Raw genomic sequence first — 18,695 nt, 5'->3', positions numbered from 1 at the left:
ACTCGTTATTTTTTCTTAAAAGAATTTAATGCTTTCTACAAGTACTATGGAAAAAGGCTTTTGTCTTAATTAGCTTGCAGAATAACACATTTTAGAGGTGGGAAGGACGATTTGGTCTCTCTGATTTATGCACAATGTATCGGACCTCAGAGCAAAAGGACGCCCGCCTGGATCTCTGGGGAACCCCAGTGCAGGCCCAGGAATTCAGCTTCTCTGCGAATAGTTTTCTTCCGCTTTCAGTAAGCCTGATGAGGAGCTGTCCAATGGAGACAGACTGCTTTTCAAAAATGCATGAATAGCTCCATTTCTGCAAGCAAAACTCAGTTAAGAAAATACTACCTTGCTGAACACTGAACTAGTCAACTGGGTCTTGGAAGTACTCCAACGGGTTACATTTTAACCCCTGTGCCAACTGACCGGCCTGCTATGACTTTACAGAGCCGAGGGCTGATAAGTATCTCATCCCATGGTCCCAGAGAGTGCAGAACAGAGGCCGGCAAACAGGGGGAAAAGGTCGAATGCAGAAATGAAAGCCACCTGCAGAGTAATGAGAACGTGTTTCCTGGGCGATACCCTCTAAGAAAAGATCACAGTGAAAGCACCCTGCAAGTTGGCACCAAGGGCAACGGGAAACTTGCTAAGAACCCTTGCAACAATGAAGACATACTTTGTTGGAACACTTACTAGATGTGTATATATATATATGTTCATGGTAAAGACTGGGGTGCTTAGAATGGCGGTTTCCAGGGGGCAGAGCCTGGGGCTGCAGGAAGGGGCACAGTCGGTGGGGCAGGGGGACGACAGCAGGTGCACAGGTCAGACCAGGAACACGAGCTTCCACTATGGGCAAGGTGGGTGCAGCAGCCCGAGGGGCACTGTCCCTCACTCTCCTGGAGACGCTGGCCTTTCCCTGATCTTCCCTGTGTTCATGACTTTCCTTGTAAGGTACTTGCAAGGAACTTCACATTTTAATGCATGCAGGGAGGGACCAGCCAGTTCTCCCTCCCCCCTCAGGCAATCTGAGTGGATCTCGGTTTCAGACCCCATGCTGGGCAGAGCACAGGAAATGGGGTCCCTCTTCCTTTTGTTCTAATGCCCTTGACCCTGGGCACAAGTCTCCAGTAACCTTAGCTGGAGGCTGCGGGAGGGCAGACACTGTGGTCTGTACCTTTTATGTGATCCTAAAAGAATGTAACATAACACTGTCCCCAGTAGGTGGCCAATAAGTACTTAATAAAATTGAATTCAATCAGAATGCATGTCTCAGAATTTATTCAACCTGGTAATAGTATACAGAGATAATCTCTCTTTCTCTCTTTTCTCCATTTCTGCCGTTCTTTCAAGTAGAAAATAGTGTATTTTGAATTGTCTATACAGCCTTGGGCAAAACCACTGTCCAGACATGTAGGACAAGAGTGGACAGATAGGATTCCCATGCAGGATGTGGGACAGCCAGCCCACGGCTCTGTGCCTGCCTCTGCCTGTGGAGCCTTGCAGGGGACGCTGGGCCATGAGGAAGCCTCCATGTACCCCGGATTCTGCCTGAGCCTGGCCAATCCTTCCCTCTCTGCCCCCCTGCCCACACCCCACGGAACTGGCCGGCACAATAGCAAAGGTCTGCTTTGTGTCTCTCTGAGCTCTCAGGACGTGGACCTACAGTGAGATCCCGAAGACTGTGTAGTCGCCATAGGGGAGCACCTCGTTTACAAAGGCAACATTTGACTAATCTCGGGGGTTCTAGAGGCTTCCAGGAGGAAGAGGAGCAAAGAGCATACACCACTACCCAAATTAAAAGGAAAAGAAAAGCAGGGGAAGGAACTATATAGAATTCCAACAATGTTGTTCCTGAGGTGCTTTCTCCATGAGGCAGTTCCACAATATTTCAACTGGAAACACAGTATTCCCTCACTTATCGCAGGTATTACGTTCTAGACCACCCCACCCCCCGCGAAGTAGGAACCTTACATTTATTCTACACTCTTAAGCCTATGTAACTTTAACAACATACGTATACAGTACCGCAAAATCCCGTGATAGAGCGAAAAATCCGCGATAAATAATTAAATATAATATTTAAAAAATCCCGCAATACAGTGAGGCCGCAATAAGTGAACCATGATATAGAGAGGGACTCCTCTAAACACCTAATGGGGTCATTATACCCCCAAAGAGTCTGTTTTCCCCAAAGCGCTTCCTCAGACACACCCACACCATCCCCCGGAAAGATATTTCTGATATTTTAAGAAAAAAGCTTGTCCAGTGCTGATTTCTCAACCACTTCCTCCTTGTGTCCCTGTCAATAAACGGGGCCTCTAGGTGAGCGGGAGGTGACGAGTTGCAGGAGACAGGACAATGCCGACGATCAGGAAATGCCGCTGGCTCGTCCCTGTCCCTCACAACAGCGTCACCTCCTGGCTCTCCAGCACATTTTGGTCCTGAGGCTTCCACAGGGCGCTTCAATCCCAGGGACCTATAAGAAGGTTCCACCTCCGCACCTCCCTGGCTGGCTCACAGAGAGGAATGTCACCGTCTGGGGAAAGGACTTTCTTGTTCTCAGTTCACGTTCAAAACAGAGTCGATTTCGCTATTCCGAAATATTTTTGGACACCGAAATAGGAGTTTTAAAGCACGCACTTCCTTCCTCATTCTAGCCTAAGCCAGGGAAAGGAACAGAATCCACAATTAAAATCGAGACAGAGTCTTTAAACATAATTTTGCCACTCTTGATTTATTCATGAGGATGAGACTCTTAAGGCATTGTGAATTCATGTGGAGAAAAGATCAACATTTTTCTAAGATCCTTTATGATCATGGAAAACATGTGAGTCTGCTGGGCATAAAGAAATTTTACTAATGCTAAAACAACTAACAAAGTAATCGCTACCCCGGGAGGATGTGGGTTGGCAAGGACAAATTCCTAGCTTACAGCTGTGCTCTAAGGCCTAAATAGTTTGTGTCCATTAGCTTCTCCCTTGTTGACTCAGTCACCCTGGGGCAGTTCAACTTTATTAACCTGATCCAAAAATGGAATGATAATGATATTGCCTGCTTGAGGGTTGAATGAAACTATGCCTATGCATCTCTTAGCAGAGTGCTGAGCACAGAGAGCGTTCTCAGCAAATGTTAGGTATTACTGTGATGATGATGATGTTATCATCATCATCACCATCATCATCATCATCACCATCTTACCCAAAAGAAAGAGAATGGAAGAGGAGGGACGGAAACAAGACCAAGTGGGACTGATGACGGGCGGGGGCAGGGAGAGGAACGGGGAGCAGAGGCAGCGGGGTGCTGAGGGGGCGGGGCTGCTTGCACCATTTCCCAGCATCTATTGCAGATTCAAACATGTTGTAAGACCCTCCGTCAAGGTAATGTTTGAGCCCTTCAGAGCACGGGGGCATCGGGCCTCTGAGATAATGATTAACTCGATTGATTACCTTGCCTGTGGATGCACTTCCTGTCCTGCAAGTCCATCGCGTCGTGGGGCCGGGACACACGGGCCGTCTGGACCCCACTGGCCGGTCCCAAAATGGAGCAGAAGGGGGTCGTGCTTCTCCTGCTCTTGGTTCTGCATTCCGGTAAGACTGAGAGGCTTTTTTTTCACTTCAATCACTGCTTTTCTTCCTAGCAATGTACTGAAAACAGACACACCGTGGTTTTTAGGAGAAACTAGGGGAATTTAGCTTTTGATTCTTGAGATTCCCAATTCAAAATCAAAATGTAAGATTGAGGGATTTGTCAAGAAGGAAGTTTAATTTCCCCATGAATCCTGGAGACAAACGGGGAGACAAGAAAAACTGGTGGCGGTTTTTAAGTGTAAAAGATTGAGCTTAAATAATAGTTATGTCAGTTGAAAGAAAATATAGCCCGTGTAGCTAACAACCCCAAAAGCTGTCCGTCTCCTTCCCTGGTTCTCGGTGTGATTAAGGAAGATCATGTTCGTAAAGGTGGCACATGCCCCTCATTTTCAAATGCACACCGTGAAACAGCTCCTGGACGACATGCTTGGACCCTTGGTCGTTGTAGTTACTAGTCTCCTGTTTGCTGTGGATTAAGCGAGGCGTTCCCACACAGAAGCGTGTGCTTCCGTGCCTTGAGGAATCACCAGCTTGGATTTGCCAAATGATGTCTGCACACAGCTTTTCCACACATGCGCACTCGGTGCTTGGGGAAGGCCAGGCACGTTTTTATACATACATTGCCAGTATGCATCTCGGCTCTTGACTAAAGCCAGTTTATTTAGCTGGTACAATACGTAGGGTGGTATACTCATGCCCATTTTAGAGATGACTTAATTCATACCTGGGAGAATCATGTGATTTGCCTGTTGACCAAAGTCCCAAATCCAGGAAGTAAAGAAGCCAGGATTTAAACCAGGGCTTTCCAAGAAGGAAGCTTGGTGCTCTTCCCACTTTTTCAACTTAGTTTAAATGTTCGTTAAAATATTCAAAGCGTGTCCTTCTAGTTCTTTTGTTCTTGACAGCTCTATTGTGATATAATTCACACACTGTAAAACTCATCCATTTAAAGCATTCAGTTCAGTGGTTTCCACTGCATTCGGAGTTGGGCGCCCATCGCCACAATATTAGCACGCTCTCATTATCCCCCAAATGCTCCTCACCCTTCGTTGTCACCCCACTCCCTTCTCCTTTCCCTCCTCCCCTCCCCCCCCACCTCCAGCCACATCTCCACGCTGTCACTCCTCTACCTTCTGTCTCTAACCAGCCTGTCTTGGACATGTCCTATGAATGCAGTGATACATTATGCAAATCGTTCTTCACGTAAACAACGCACAGGTAGTTAGAATTAAATTTATAAATCACAAGGTGTGCTTTACAGTCAAATACATTTGAGTTTAGCGGAGTCATGCAAAGAAATATCACAGAACACAGAGAGCAGGAGATTGTACCGAGAGGCACCACGGGAGAAGGTCGCGTGGGGGTGTGCGGGTCATCTTCTCTCCCAGCCCAGGGCAGGCAGGGCCTGGGAGCTAGGAACCCTTCCATGGTCACACCCAAATCTTAGAACAAACTTCTCAGCGACAGGATTAACATATGGCCTCGTCGGCTTGAGGGAAAGGCTTTCATAAGCTCTTTTTGAAAGGAAGGCTTTTACTCCTTCCTCCTGAGAGGTGTTTCATCTTTTCAATGCACAAAACCACCCGGGAGAGGAAAAATACTGTTCTCAGTGAGAGGTGGACGAGGAGTCTGCATTTCACAAGCCACTGATCCTGTGTTTCAAACATGCAGGCATGGGTGCACACATATGCCACACAGTGACTGGAAAACAAGCAAACCCACGTGGTCAGTGAAATGCACTTGCTTTGGTAGCAACATACATCCACATTGGCCTAAGACAACAATTTTCAAGGATTTATAAAAGAATTTGTAAAACATGCAACACCTGCCTATGTAGTCAGGGGCACTGACCTCTTTTCGCTCAGATTGTCACATAAAAAATGACAGCAGCCAACACAGCAATAGCCGTCCGGTATGAATGAATCAAAATTATATCTATTTTTTGTCAGATTGGCAAAGTAAATGTGATATATTTTTTGGTGGGCTGCAGAATTTTAGTAATGAGTTTATGTGTCCCATGAGATGGAAAGGTTGAAAATTGCTGGCCTAGAGCATAAAAATATTTTTCTTACTAAAAAGATCGGTTTACTATGTCTTGGTCAACAAATAAACTGCATGACACCCCGTTGCCATACGAGCCCTAGAATTGAGGAAAAGACAATATTTGGAGAAAATTTTTTAAACAAAATGGAAAACAAATCTCTTCGGGAGTATCTCTGGGACGTTGGTTCCTAAGGTGGGTCTCAGCAGCTATGTGCTATGAAACGTGCTAACATAACGTAATTAAAGGTCGCTTAGTTAAAGAGCTGTATAAGCAGACATTTTCTTCTTTGGACATCATTTATACCCTGGTCTGCTCCACTTTCTAAGAACTCTCCCAAAAGTTCAATTTCACTCTTTATAGGGTTCACTTTATAGAGTTAACTTGTTTGTTTTCTAAATCACATCCTAATCTGGAGTTTACCAAAACTCAACTCTTCTTGAAAATGAGCGTTCAAGGCAGGAGGAAACACCAGATAATGAGGTGGATACTGGTCTAGAAGTCCTGTTTCTCCAGCATCTTCTCACATGGTTATCAAGTGCTTTCTGTGGATTGCATGTAAATGGCAGCAGCCACCTTCTGTCCAGCGCCCACCTTCGTGGCCCCGGCTTGGAGTGCCTTACACTGAGGAAGGATGAAGCGGGGAGAAGGGGCTGGCTCTGTCTCCGCCCACCACCCTGGGCAGTGTGGCATGTTCTGGTGGCCGGGAATGGTTGTTCAGAGAGAGAAAATCTGACTCTTTGAGATCCTTCCTTATGGGTAATTCTCATCAGCACCCAACATGCTTTAGAATGTCTCATCTTTGAAAAATTTTCGTGACTGCACACACCCTGTACAAAATGCTCCTTTCACAGCCAGGCTTCTGGAAAGACTTGTCTTCTCTGCTGTTCCCACCACCACTCCCGGTCACGCCTTCATCCCCACCACCTGGCTTTGGTCCCCAGCACTCCCGTCCAAGGGGTCAAGGTTACCATGTTGCCCAATCCCCTTTAGGCAAACTTTAGGAAACTTTGCTATATTTATTTTATTAACCTCTTTTGGCCTCTTACCCTCAAAGGAAGGAGGCCAACATCCCCAGGCTGGGAACAGAGCTGGCCCCGGGGCATGGCTGAGGTCCCTGGCCTCAGAAACAAGGGACAGAGTGACCTTCAGACAGATTCTTTGCCTTCAATCTTATTTCACAGAAAATTCAGAACCGGTACTTGTCTGATTTTTTACAATTTCCTCCAAAATGCCAGATACCTGTTACCATCATAAAGAACTTATTTCTCTTTAATTAATAGTGACACGTCCCTGCACTAAGCCCAGGGTAAAAATGACCTCGGATTGCAGCAGAGATTAGTTCCGGTCCTATTCACTCTCAGCTTCCTCAGCTCACCAGACAATGTTGTGTCTCAAGGTGGAACCAGTCAGAGAAGGCTTATCACGTCAGTTTAAGGGACAGGGTGACAACCACAGTTTATACTGTTGGAGATCACGTGATGGCTGCAGGTTCTTCCTGTACCCAGGGGTGAACGGGTCATCGATATCCGTCACCCAGTCGCCACCATGGTCTCTCAGTGTCCGAGACATGGCCATCAGCAGAAATCAGACCGCACTTCTTCTGACTTAAGGCTCAACACCCAGGAACACAGCAACACAGATGCTGGTAAATAGTTCTCATCCGTGAATCTACCCATCCAGCTGATCTCTTAACACACTGCCGTCTGTTAGCGGAACATTGTGATTCACGGCCATGCGTTCTGCTTCCCGTGAGGGCGCACGTTTTATTGGGTCGATGCAAAGCAAATGGATTGCAAAGTCGCTGTGATCAGCCGTCCCACTTTCCCCTTCCTCTCGCAGGTCGCGGAGACCCCCTGGACAGCTACGTCAACACGCAGGGGGCGTCGCTATTTACTTTCAGTAAGAAGCAGCTGGAAGCGGGGAGCATAGACGAATGTGCGGCAAAATGTGAGGAAGAAAGAGGCTTCGTTTGCAGGTATTCTCATGGTCACTGAACCTACGCGGACGTCGTGGGGCTTGAGACGCTCTGATTTCAATATCAAGAAGTTTGCTCATGCACTTGACAGAAACAGGATTTAAAGGGAAAGAGGGGTTTCATGGGACTGGAGTTTGGAATCTGTATTTGAATCCATACAAACAGTTTCTTGTTAAATTTATTAGTGTCCCTTTGGAAAAATGCCCCCCAAGGAACTTATTTATTTTTACATAGGACACGCGCAGCTATTATTTTGAGCTCTAGTTTTTAATGTCATTATCACTAAATATTTATGGAGGATCACATGTGTGGAAGCGTCGTAGACCCTAAGGAGCAAAGAAACACAGATACAGTGATCCAGGGTATACGATGTGTAGCACGATATAGATGATAAGTCTTTGAATAGATACAAGGTCCAGACCTTGCCCTTTGTAGTGATGGTGTGGTCATGGAAATCAGAGAAAATGTAAATTTTTAAAAATGCAGCCAATGCAACGTATCAATAAGTGACATAATCAATACGTGCTCTAATAAAATGTAGAGGAAAGAGCAATTCCTAAGCATTGATACAGCTAGGAAGGCCTCAGGGAAAAGGTGGGAACTGAGCTGAGCTTTGAAGGGTGAGCGAGGGCTTGCAAATACTGATAAGCTTGGAGCCCTTCTAGGCCTTGAACCTGGGAGAGGGACCAAGAATGGACCAAGGTGGCTAAAGCAACGGGGTCGTGTAGGAGACAGACTTGAAAGGTAGCTGTGGGTGGCTTTCAATGCCAGACTGAGCATCCATGGCGGGACCCCGTGGATGGGCAAGGAGGTATGAGGTCAAGGGGGAGGGGTGGAGGGGAGAGGTGTAGGTCAAGGGGAAGTTCCAGGAGTCACGTAGACCATTTGGGGAAAAAGTTCAAAGCGATCGGATATATGTGTCTTTCCAACACAAAAGGAAACACTCTGGAACTTAAGACCATGAATGAAGACACAGTAGAGCAGCTGAAACAGAAAGAGAAGACTTGGAGGCCCAGAAGGGAGAGGGCACAGTTAGAAAAAGCCAAGAGGAGCCACCATGTTTCTGTACCGTTTTGGCAGCAGCTCATTGATAATGGCCCACATTGAATGGAAAGTCCCAATTTGGAGCTCCTTGATCTCTCAAGAGATACGATTATCTTTAGTCTCCTGTTTATCAGTAAGAGTTTGCTTTTCTTAATTAAAGGAAAACTTGGGTTGAGTTTCCCGATTCCCTTCTGCAGGGCGTTCCAGTATCACAGCAAAGAGCCTCAATGTGTGATAATGGCCGAAAACAGCAAGTCTGCCCCAGTCTTGAGGTTGAGAGATGTTGTTTTATTTGAGAAGAAAAGTGCGTATGATCTTTTTTTTTTTCCCCGTCTTCCTCCTGTTGGTCTAGTTCTCCTCCCCGCCCTCCCCTCGCCTTCTCCCCCTCTCCTTCCCCCTCCGTTCGGTCCGCAGTTTATCAGCCCACAGAACGGAGACGCTGTGGAGCAGCAAACCTGAATTGGAGTCAGGGTCAGGTGTGGTCACTAACCCAGTACAGCAGCTTAAGCATATGACTTCACCTTTTATGTTTTGTTTTTCTTAATTAAAAAATGAAGGGATCTGATTTACAAAATCACTTCTATCTCAATGACTCTGAAAATAAAATAGTCAAATTTTTATTTTTAAGAAGGGGGAGTCTAGATGTTCCTTACAAATCCAATTTAGTTCTGCAGGGCCCATGGTCCTTAAACTCTAGCCGTGGGACTGAGGCCTGGAGAACTAAAAACCACTGACGTGTTTTAACTCCTCAGTAGCATCTGCATAGAGACTTTTTATTCTTAAAATTCCCCCTTTGGGGGAGGGGATCATGGCCTATATTCTCCTCAGACTCTGAAATATGGTTCTTTGAAAATGGTCCAGAGCTGCAATTTCTTTTCCATAATTTTCTTGGAATCCTGGTTGGCTGTCCTACTGGTTAGAATGACAGATGTTCTACATTTCTATGGAAAGTGCATGTCTTTTTAGACATGGAAAAGTTCATGAAGCATGTATGAAGATTTAAGTGAATGTATGATGTTTGTAAGACTGCCCGCTAAACTCTGTCGTTGGCTAGGTATTAAGACCACTTATATTGTAACAACCGGGTCTTCCAGCGTCGGGTATCACAGGTGTTAAAGACAACAAGAAACACTCTATTTCATGTATTTTGACAAGGACTTGAAACATTCTCTCCAGTCTCACTACAGAATTCTAAGATTTTTAAAATTTTCTGTAGGTTGGGGATTATTTCTGTGCATTGGTCCATCTTCTTAGGTTTAATTAGCTATGGGTCTGCTTTCCTCCTTCCTCCCACTGTTCATCTTTAATTCTTGAGATTAAAGTGCCGCTTAGGTCTAAAACTTATCTGAAGTTATTAGTTCCTACAAACAGTGAGTAAAAGATGTGGTGCACAGGGTGACCTACTATCCACCAGATGTTAAAAAGAGGGGAGGGTGTTGGTGAGAGTCTCCACACTGACACTTAAGTGGCATTTGTCAATTGTTACACTGGAGGGACATGGAGGTGACTGCTAGCCTCAGTTTGAATAGTTATAGTCGCCTGTTTTCCAGGTGACAGAAAAGAGCAAAAGGTTAGGCAAACTCCGGCAGGTACATGCAAACAGAAGAGAGGTGCAAAGTCAAAAGTCAGCCGTTTCCGGGTGCTGGTTTCTTTCCTGTAGAATACGGACTCACTGCTAAGTGACCTGCCAGCGTTTTCCTGGGAACATTCTGTGTCACATTTACACCTGCCACTTGCCGCCACAGCCACTGCCACCCCTGAGTCTCAGCTGCCACCATCACTGGTGGGGTCACTGCCATGGCCGGTCTGCAACATCCCTGCTTCAAAGCCCCGGTGCCCTCGGAATAAACCCCAGACGCTTGCCAAGGGCTGCAGTGCCCCCGGTCATGGAGGCCCACCCTGTTTGCCGGGCTCACTAAGCTTGTACCTGGTTCTGCCACGTGCCAGGCATGCCCGCCTGGGACCCTCTTCTGTTCTTTCCAGGGCCTGTCCCTTCTCATGTCCCAGGCATCAGCTCAAGCCTCACCTCCTTTTCAAAGTCTCCCCTGACCCCTGGGCCTTGAAAGTGCCTTGAGTGTGCACTTTTGACAAGTATCACAGGCCTGCTTCATGATAAATCTCAACGAAGTACACACACGATCTTTACGGGGACAGCTGGGTGCTATAGGTTTGTTAGAAATACTTTCCCCAGATAATGGATCAATTAATTTTAAAAACTTGGGAAAATCACAAAAGGTGATACACATATACCTTGAATAGTTCATATTTTCACTGAAAACACAAGTTTTATTTAGCACATTTTTTGGGCGGAGGCTTTTTGTCTTTGAATATGGACCACTGACAGGAGTTACCTGGTGCGTGTCTTGCATAAACTACGCTCTAAGTGCCTTGTCTACGATAATCTGGTTCCTTCTCTTGGAAGTGGAGCAAGGTCTAGAGACATCTTTTCGTCAGTCTGACTGTAGAATACCTTTATATTTTTATGATCTCCCCCCAGAGTCATACAGTCAACTCCATGAGTGGATTGCCTGCAGTGGATTTGATAGCAATTTTTAAAACTATCAAACTCTTTCAATTCCTTAAAAGCATTCAGCTTAGTTAAAAAGAGCCCTTTTGCTCAGTTGTGTCTCAGTTTATAATACGGTAATAGCTATGTATGGTGTCATATCGGTTTAGATAATCTTTAATCAAATATAACCAGCTGTATAAAAGTCTGGACAATAAAAACAATTGACTCTTGCTAAGTATATGACCCAACTGGCGGGACCAGACGTGGGCGGACACATTAGTAAGTGGCCTCCTAGCCACAGGTGCCCACCCCAAAACACGTGGCGCTCAGGTGGGCATCTAACCGTGTGTTTGAAAGACAGGATGGGCCCCTGCCCTGTGGTTGGCTCAGTGGTGGCTGCTGGGGAGCGTCTCTCGTGAACAGTTAAAGTAGACCACAAGTTTATAAACCTGTGGGACACTTCTCATATTTCAGATACTGGGGGCCTCAGAGAAATGAGGGGGCTTGGATCGCTTTTGGCCCCTGAAAGCTCTCCTTGTCTGAAAGCCTTTATTCCCATTCCCTTCACTCTCTCAATAAGCTGCTGATCTTATCTGTCCCACCTCGCCACGAAAGAAGATCCCAGCCCCCCGAAACCACCAGAATGTGAGCTGCACGGTGACAGGGCCTTCCCCTCTTCTTCCCGCCACGCGCCCCAGCACCCGTCACGGTGCCCGGTGCATGGAGGGGCTGTGGCCTGCAATACGCGTATCAAAGCACCCAACGGTGTCACGCGCCGCAGCTCCTGCACAGACATATAGTAAAAGGTGATCTCGGCCGTAGGACTGTGGCGTCATCTGCTGTGCGCGTCCTTGCGCTCGGCGTGGCCAGCAGGGCAGGGCTGCCCCTGAACGCTCGTTGGGACAGGAACTGACCCCTCTGCGGGTTTCTGTCAGCGTATCTTTCAGAGTGCAAGACCGGAAACGGAAGGGACTACCGGGGGATGCTGTCCAAGACGAAAAAGGGGGTGGCCTGTCAAAAATGGAGCGACAGTTCTCCACACAGACCTAAGTAAGGCTTCCTCTTTCCTCTCTGTGTTCACCTAGTGGACTTAGAATGTTCCATTCCCTCTACTTGCAACCAGAGCAGGAGACCAAAGAGGTGCAGAGACACCCTTATTGATGCTGATGTAGAGTGGACCAATTATGTGTAGTCTAAGTGCAGAAAATGGTTCTCCATTCACTCCTGTGTATGTACTTTTCTGGAAGACCTAGATCACAGAAGGATTCCTAGTTAAAAAAAAAAACAAACAAACAACAACAAAAAAAAAACACCACAAGAATTCTAGGACGAGTCTGAGAGAAAACTGAAGATGATCTTTTGTGGGACTAAATCAGCTGAAATCAAACATACCAAATTAGAACTCTCACCACGAGGTCACCTCAGCATTGCAGAGCAAAAGAATAAATAAAATAGAAATGAAAAAGGGATGGTCTCACAATCTGCCCATTTCTTTAGTGTCATTCTTACTGTATGTTTCCCAGGAGGACATCAGGTGGCATTAAGTTTGTAATAACAATGCTCATCAAGTAGGATTTGGTGTCTATTACCCCCCACCACCACCACCACCAATGGAAAAAACTGCCTTTATTGCATCCATCCCCATGAGCTGGGCAGATGTAATATTCTCAGGACGCTGAGGCTTAGAGAGGTAAAGTGAGTCACCCAAATGGCCAAACCGTAGACGGTTGGGGCCCTTAGAGATAATCTAGGCCATCTCTACTTGTGGCTGAGGAATCAGAAACAGAACTTGCCCTTTTAGATTCCAGGTCTTGGGCTTTTGATTTAATTTGTTATGTCTACATGGTAACTCAACTCGAGAGCTGCACACGAGCTAACTCCTCCTCCCTTCCCGTGAAACTGGGCTGCCTTTCAGCGAGAACACGGTGTTCGGAATCCGACAGATCTGACTTAAGTTCTTGAGATGCTACTTATTAACTGTTCAAACTCACGCCAGGTTTGGTTTCACTTCGCTGCGTCTCAGTTTTCTGACCTGTCAGATAAGGATAGTAAACCATTCCTGGGAGGGGTTTTATTAAGAGTAAATGAGGCAATATATAGAAAGATTGTAGGGTAACCCTGGAGCATGATTCATGCAGGCCAAACGGTGTTAACTGCTATTATTTTTACAGAAGCAGCTGACAAAGCAGGTGTTTGGAATGAATCGGGAACTTGGCAGGCTTTTGAGGCTTTTGTTTCTATTGCCTGTTCATAAAAAGTCTGGCTCTACTTCTAAGACGTATCTGTAAATACGGTAATAAAGGTCACGTTAGCGACCGTGCTGAAGAGAGAAATTGAAAATCAGACAAGGCAGATCCTTCAGCACGTAGCCAGAACGCACGTGATGGCAGAGCCTTGACCTTCAGGTGGGAGGTAGAAGGCCCCTCATTCTGCACCACTGATAACATGCTGATGTTTAAGCTGTAATCAGAATGGCTGCTTTCTGTCCTGCACAGATATTCACCCACTAGCCACCCCTTAGCGGGACTGGACGAAAACTACTGCCGGAACCCAGACGATGACGAGAAGGGGCCCTGGTGTTACACCACCGACCCGGACACCAGGTTCGACTACTGTGACATTCCCGAATGTGAAGGTCAGGAGCAGCTCTAGACCCTGCTTTCCTATCTGCCCTTCATCTGTACAGCAGTTTTCTGTAAGGCGATTTCCCGCGGGGGTACTGTGAATAGTCATTTAGTGCTGCCTTTGGCAAAACTGAGAAATATATGAACCTCGTAGAGAGGATCAAAATTTGCTCAGAGTCCCGGTATTGACCTGAATTATTTCTCTTAAAACATTCCTTCAATGTGTAGAAACACAAACCTGTATGTGAGCTCCAGATACAAACTTTCTAGGCTTAAAGCTCAATACAATATAAAGGCAAAAGACTGGTGGTTAAATAGTTAAACTAAGACCCCAGAATCAATACAATTCAAATGAACAATATTAACGGAACGCGGAATTCCTTGTTGTTACACTGAAGCTAAGCAATGAACCGGTTTTAAGCCAGCAGTTCACTATTTTCATAAACATACCCATGTAATAGCACAGCTCAAAAGTCAATGCTAAAAATTAAAAAGATCATATTGAAAGGAAGATGTTCTTCATTTCACATTTCCTGTTCCATTTACGAGTGCGAGGGGGGACAGACGACAGTGGCTTTGTGCAGCCACGTGGCAGTATATGCACCTGTGAGAGCTCAGGCCCCCATCACCTTATCCAGCTCAACTCTGGGGACTGTATTTTTATAATATATTATGAAGTCTTTTGTTCCTTAATTAACGTGAACACATCGTTTTTATGAGCAAGTCTGACTCTTCTTTTCTGCATGGCTCCATAAAACTTAAAGTCTTAGATGACCCTGCTGCACCGTGTAACCTCAATAATTCCAAATCAAAGCTTCTGTTTTTAAATAGTGTAAGAAAGCAGAGAACAGCCAGCCATGCTTCCCCACAACATAAAAAACAGGAGCAGCTGCCACCTGAGGTGACCGGGTCCCCTAGTGAGGCCATAAGCACAGACCAAAGCCCAGCACTCAAATCCCGGGAGGACACGGACTTCGTATGATCGGATGATGTCATAGACATTTCTAAAGATACTTATTGAAACAGAGACACCAAGTATTATTTTAAAATCCTAACAGAGACCTTGCAGACTTCCGAGAACATGTGCACCCTGACCCCTCCCACCCACCGAGGGCCAGCACACCCAGTCTGCGGACACTGCATTATGGGATTTCTGGCTTTGATCACGACTATAACGGTTGAGCGGGGTCTGGACCAAAATATGCTAATTTTACCATTGGAAAGAGAGACCAACACTTTAAGTTGTATTGGAAAATGGCGTGTTGATCGCCAATTTCATGGCCAAGTGACGGCTGGAAAGTACCTGGGAACGAGGGGCACGTGGCATTTGAGACGCTGCCAGGGGTTCTGGTGCTCACTCACCCTGCTTCCTCCATTTCTGCGTCTTTCTTTCTTCCCTCCCTGCCCGCCTGCCCAGATGAATGTATGCACTGCAGCGGGGAGAACTACGTGGGCAAAGTTTCCAAGACTGCGTCTGGACTTGAATGCCAAGCCTGGGACTCTCAGACCCCACACTCTCACGGCTACCTTCCTTCCAAGTAAGTCACACTGGGGAGGAAATCCAGTGTCTATGGCTCTGGGGCATTGAATGTTATTTAGGTTGCCTCCTCCCACGTGACCGCAAGAGAAGTACGCACGCCTGTTTCTCAAAATGCGGTCCGCGGAAGGGTGACGGCATCTGACAGTCAGTCAGACACGGAGGATCTCAGGCCCTCCGAGCCTGCGTCTGTTATGGCTGGAGGCCCGGTTGATTCCTGTGCACATTAAAGTGGGAGAAATACAGACCCGTCCCACGTTCGTGTTTTCCCAGCGTTTTCCTCTTCTCTCTATTCTTCCTCTTCTCCTTCACACCAATGAGACTCAAGGCTTCTGAAACTACCCTCTATGGATGGGCTTTGGGGCTTTTGTGAATCCCCGCATGTTTTATATGTATTTATATCAGTGCATTTTTTTCTGGGGGTGAGGATTCCTAACTTTCGCCAGAGTCTCAAAGGAGGTCATGGATTCACAATAGGAATGAGAGTCCGTGACCTAGAAAACCTCACCCTGTTTTGCATGGATGGTTCGGGAAAACCCCTCCCTTTCTGTGGCTGCCTCTGACCTTTCTCTTCATCCTCTGATCACTGTAGGATCATACTGGCGCTTAAAACAACAACAACATAAAAAAAAAAGAGAGACAAGAAATGAGACTAAGCCCCAGATCTCACTGTGGGAAACAGCTCCAGGCAATTTCTGTGCCTCCCACCCCGGCTGGTTTGGCTCAGCGGATTGAGCGTCGGCCTGCGAGCTAAGTGTCGCTGGTTCGATCTTCCAGTCAGGGCACATCAGAGAAGGAAAACTCTGACTCCAAAAAACCTCCGCTGCCTTGCGGCATACCTCTTCAGGGGAAAGGCTAAGGGAGTGAACCCCGACAGAAAATCCGGAGCCAGAGTCCCTAAGGCGGTTTGACGTTGTAGTCAACACCGGCAACTCCTGCGGCGCACCTGAAGCCAAGCTGTATTGACTCCGTCTTTCCCTTGGGCCCTTCAGCTGCGAAGAGAGGGGGGGTCTGCTGCATGGGCAACAGCAGACCCTCCATATCACCCTGCCCAGGCTCTGTAGCTTCAGCTTCACTGGAGAGGACACTCCAGCGTCATCGCAAGATGTCGATTCAACACGGGAGGAGACAGATACCGTGTCACTCCCGAGTCGGACTGCACAACCATTCTCGGTGGTGCAGATAGACTCTTAAGAAGCTACACCATCGTCTCTTGAGACGGACGGCTGCCGACAACTCCTGAATAATTAATTCCAAACACAGCTTCCACCTTTTCTGTTAAAGAAGAAACACAGGCAAGGCCTCAAGGCCCTGAACTGGGGAAATGCACTTCCAGGGAACAGAACTACGCCACGGCCGTTTGCTTAGTTACTCTTGCCTGAGCATGCGCAGCTTCGGACAGGGACATGAAATCAGCCCAGAGGGCGTGTGGCGTGGCACGTGTCCCACAGTTTTGGCCCTGTGTCCCCACTGAGGGGGGCTCACGGGCCTGCACCACTGGGCTAGGTGCTCACAGGAACATGGGAACAAGGCTTGTCCCTGTTGGCTTCTACAAGCCTGAAGGCGAGGACGACCAGAACCTGACAGACCAGGCGGATGGGTCATTTCTTTAAAGTCCAAGAATGGCAACTAGCAGTACCTTGTGTTTAAAAAAACTGTTAGTCTTTGCAGTCCTGTGCTGTGATTTTTTTACACATGGAAACTGCTAGGAAAACACTCATTAGACTACTGAGCTAATCTTCCTTATGATACTGTCATCTCTTCGAGGCCAGCCTTCACCAGTCACCGCTGTGGGCGCTTGGCAGGGCCTTGCACTCAGTAGGGTACTCATCTAAAAGGATTCTTGTCTGTAAACATTCGGTGCTCTTAACATCCTTCTTGCTCATTCAGATTTCCAACCAAGAACTTGAAGAAGAATTACTGCCGTAACCCTGATGGGGAGCCCCGCCCCTGGTGCTTCACCATGGACCGCGCCAAACGCTGGGAATTCTGTGACATCCCACGCTGCAGTGAGTGCGCCCCCTCCCAGTCCTTAGGGATCCTCACCCCTCTGCTCTTGGAATTAAAAAAACAGTGTCTGTGCCTGCGTGTTGTGCCTAAAACGTGCGCTGTATGTGCTGTCGGATAGGATGGCTCTTTTAAAACAGTCTGTTGGTTACTCTCGGTAATTGTCAGAGCATCCGTTGGTCACGGTTCCTTTTTTTCCTGTGGAAGACAGCTGAGTGTGGGCTCTCGAAGGCAGCTCTGATATCCTTCCAAAGGAGCTCAGACCCATGCTTTGCATGCCTGGATTGCATTATCAACCAGAGTTCTTTCTGAGGGTTGCTTTGTGAACAAGAGGTGCCTGGTGCCCAGTTTCCAGAATGTCCCCCATGTGAGTGAGAATTGGGAGAAGAGAGCTCAGGCTGAGAAGGTGAAATGGCCGACTTAGCAGGAAAGACCCCAGAGAAATCCAGCGCGCAATATTTTCCTTCTGAGAATTCCGTCCTGAGAGTCTGAAGCAGAGGAGTAAATGTTTAGATGAGGACAGTCATTAAAGTTAAAAAGGACTCCGTGGGCCTCTGTCCTTGGGTCTGACTCATCCTTCGGGGCACTGAGGTTCGCAGGTACTCTCCTTCTTTCTGAACATCGGCTGCTCTTTTTGGTCACATTTTCTTTTTTCTCAAGAATATCATGATTTCCGAATGCACACGCCCTTCCTTAGAGACAGTGTTTGGCCTTCTTTTCTCTACTCTCCATTGGCTTTGGGGACATTGGGTGTCATTCAGTTATGTTTACTCAGTGAATAATTTACTCCTCACAGAGGAAGTTGGATCACAGGTACATGTGAGGATTCGGGGTGAAGGGACCATGTCGATCCTTACCGTGTATGGCTGATGGACTGGGGAAGAGAAGACAGAAACTCGCTCTCTGAGGGCCTTGTTCCTGGAGGAGTTCCTCCAGATTTGATACTGTAGACATAGATTCTACCAAGTCAACTTCTTCTGAAAATGATACACAATTTTCAGATTCTAAGAGAGGGTGAGCAGAAAAGCAGCCAGGCTGATGCTCCCTGAATCTACCCCTCATCCCATCCCTCTGTACGTTTCTCATTTCAAAAACCTTCCTTGTGATTTCTTATCCCCATTCCAGCCACGCCCCCACCGTCTCCTGGCCCCACGTTTCAGTGTCTGAAGGGAAGAGGTGAAAGCTACCGAGGGAATGTGGCTGTCACCGTCTCCGGGCACACTTGTCAGCGCTGGAGCGATCAGACACCTCACCTGCACAACAGGACTCCGGAAAACTTTCCCTGCAAGTAAGTCTGCCTCTGGGCTCACGTCTGAGGAAACGTGAACTCCCATGGACTTCGCTTTAGTTTGAGTTACTGCAGGTAAAGTGTTC

The 18,695-nt window shown here is 47.0% G+C and overlaps 1 protein-coding gene across 2 annotated transcripts in view; it reads left to right on the top strand.

Annotated features, from left to right (window-relative positions):
* The first annotated feature begins 3,460 nt into the window (after window positions 1-3,460).
* The window catches only part of PLG (plasminogen), a 36,034-nt gene continuing 20,799 nt past the window's right edge, over window positions 3,461-18,695 (top strand). For both annotated transcript variants that reach the window (XM_090280057.1, XM_090280056.1), the window contains exons 1-8: window positions 3,461-3,581; window positions 7,465-7,600; window positions 8,842-8,948; window positions 12,089-12,203; window positions 13,649-13,788; window positions 15,195-15,315; window positions 17,205-17,323; window positions 18,447-18,609. In XM_090280057.1, the coding sequence (XP_090136183.1) occupies window positions 3,533-3,581; window positions 7,465-7,600; window positions 8,842-8,948; window positions 12,089-12,203; window positions 13,649-13,788; window positions 15,195-15,315; window positions 17,205-17,323; window positions 18,447-18,609 (950 nt within the window). In that variant the 5' untranslated portion in view covers window positions 3,461-3,532. The remainder of the gene's footprint in view (window positions 3,582-7,464; window positions 7,601-8,841; window positions 8,949-12,088; window positions 12,204-13,648; window positions 13,789-15,194; window positions 15,316-17,204; window positions 17,324-18,446; window positions 18,610-18,695) is intronic.

This window comes from Furipterus horrens, unplaced genomic scaffold (genome assembly GCF_987537825.1).
Source record: "Furipterus horrens unplaced genomic scaffold, mFurHor1.1.pri manual_scaffold_6, whole genome shotgun sequence".
Taxonomy (NCBI): domain Eukaryota; kingdom Metazoa; phylum Chordata; class Mammalia; order Chiroptera; family Furipteridae; genus Furipterus; species Furipterus horrens.
The sequence above is the reverse complement of the archived record's forward strand: the minus strand, read 5'-3'. Positions and strand labels throughout refer to the sequence as shown.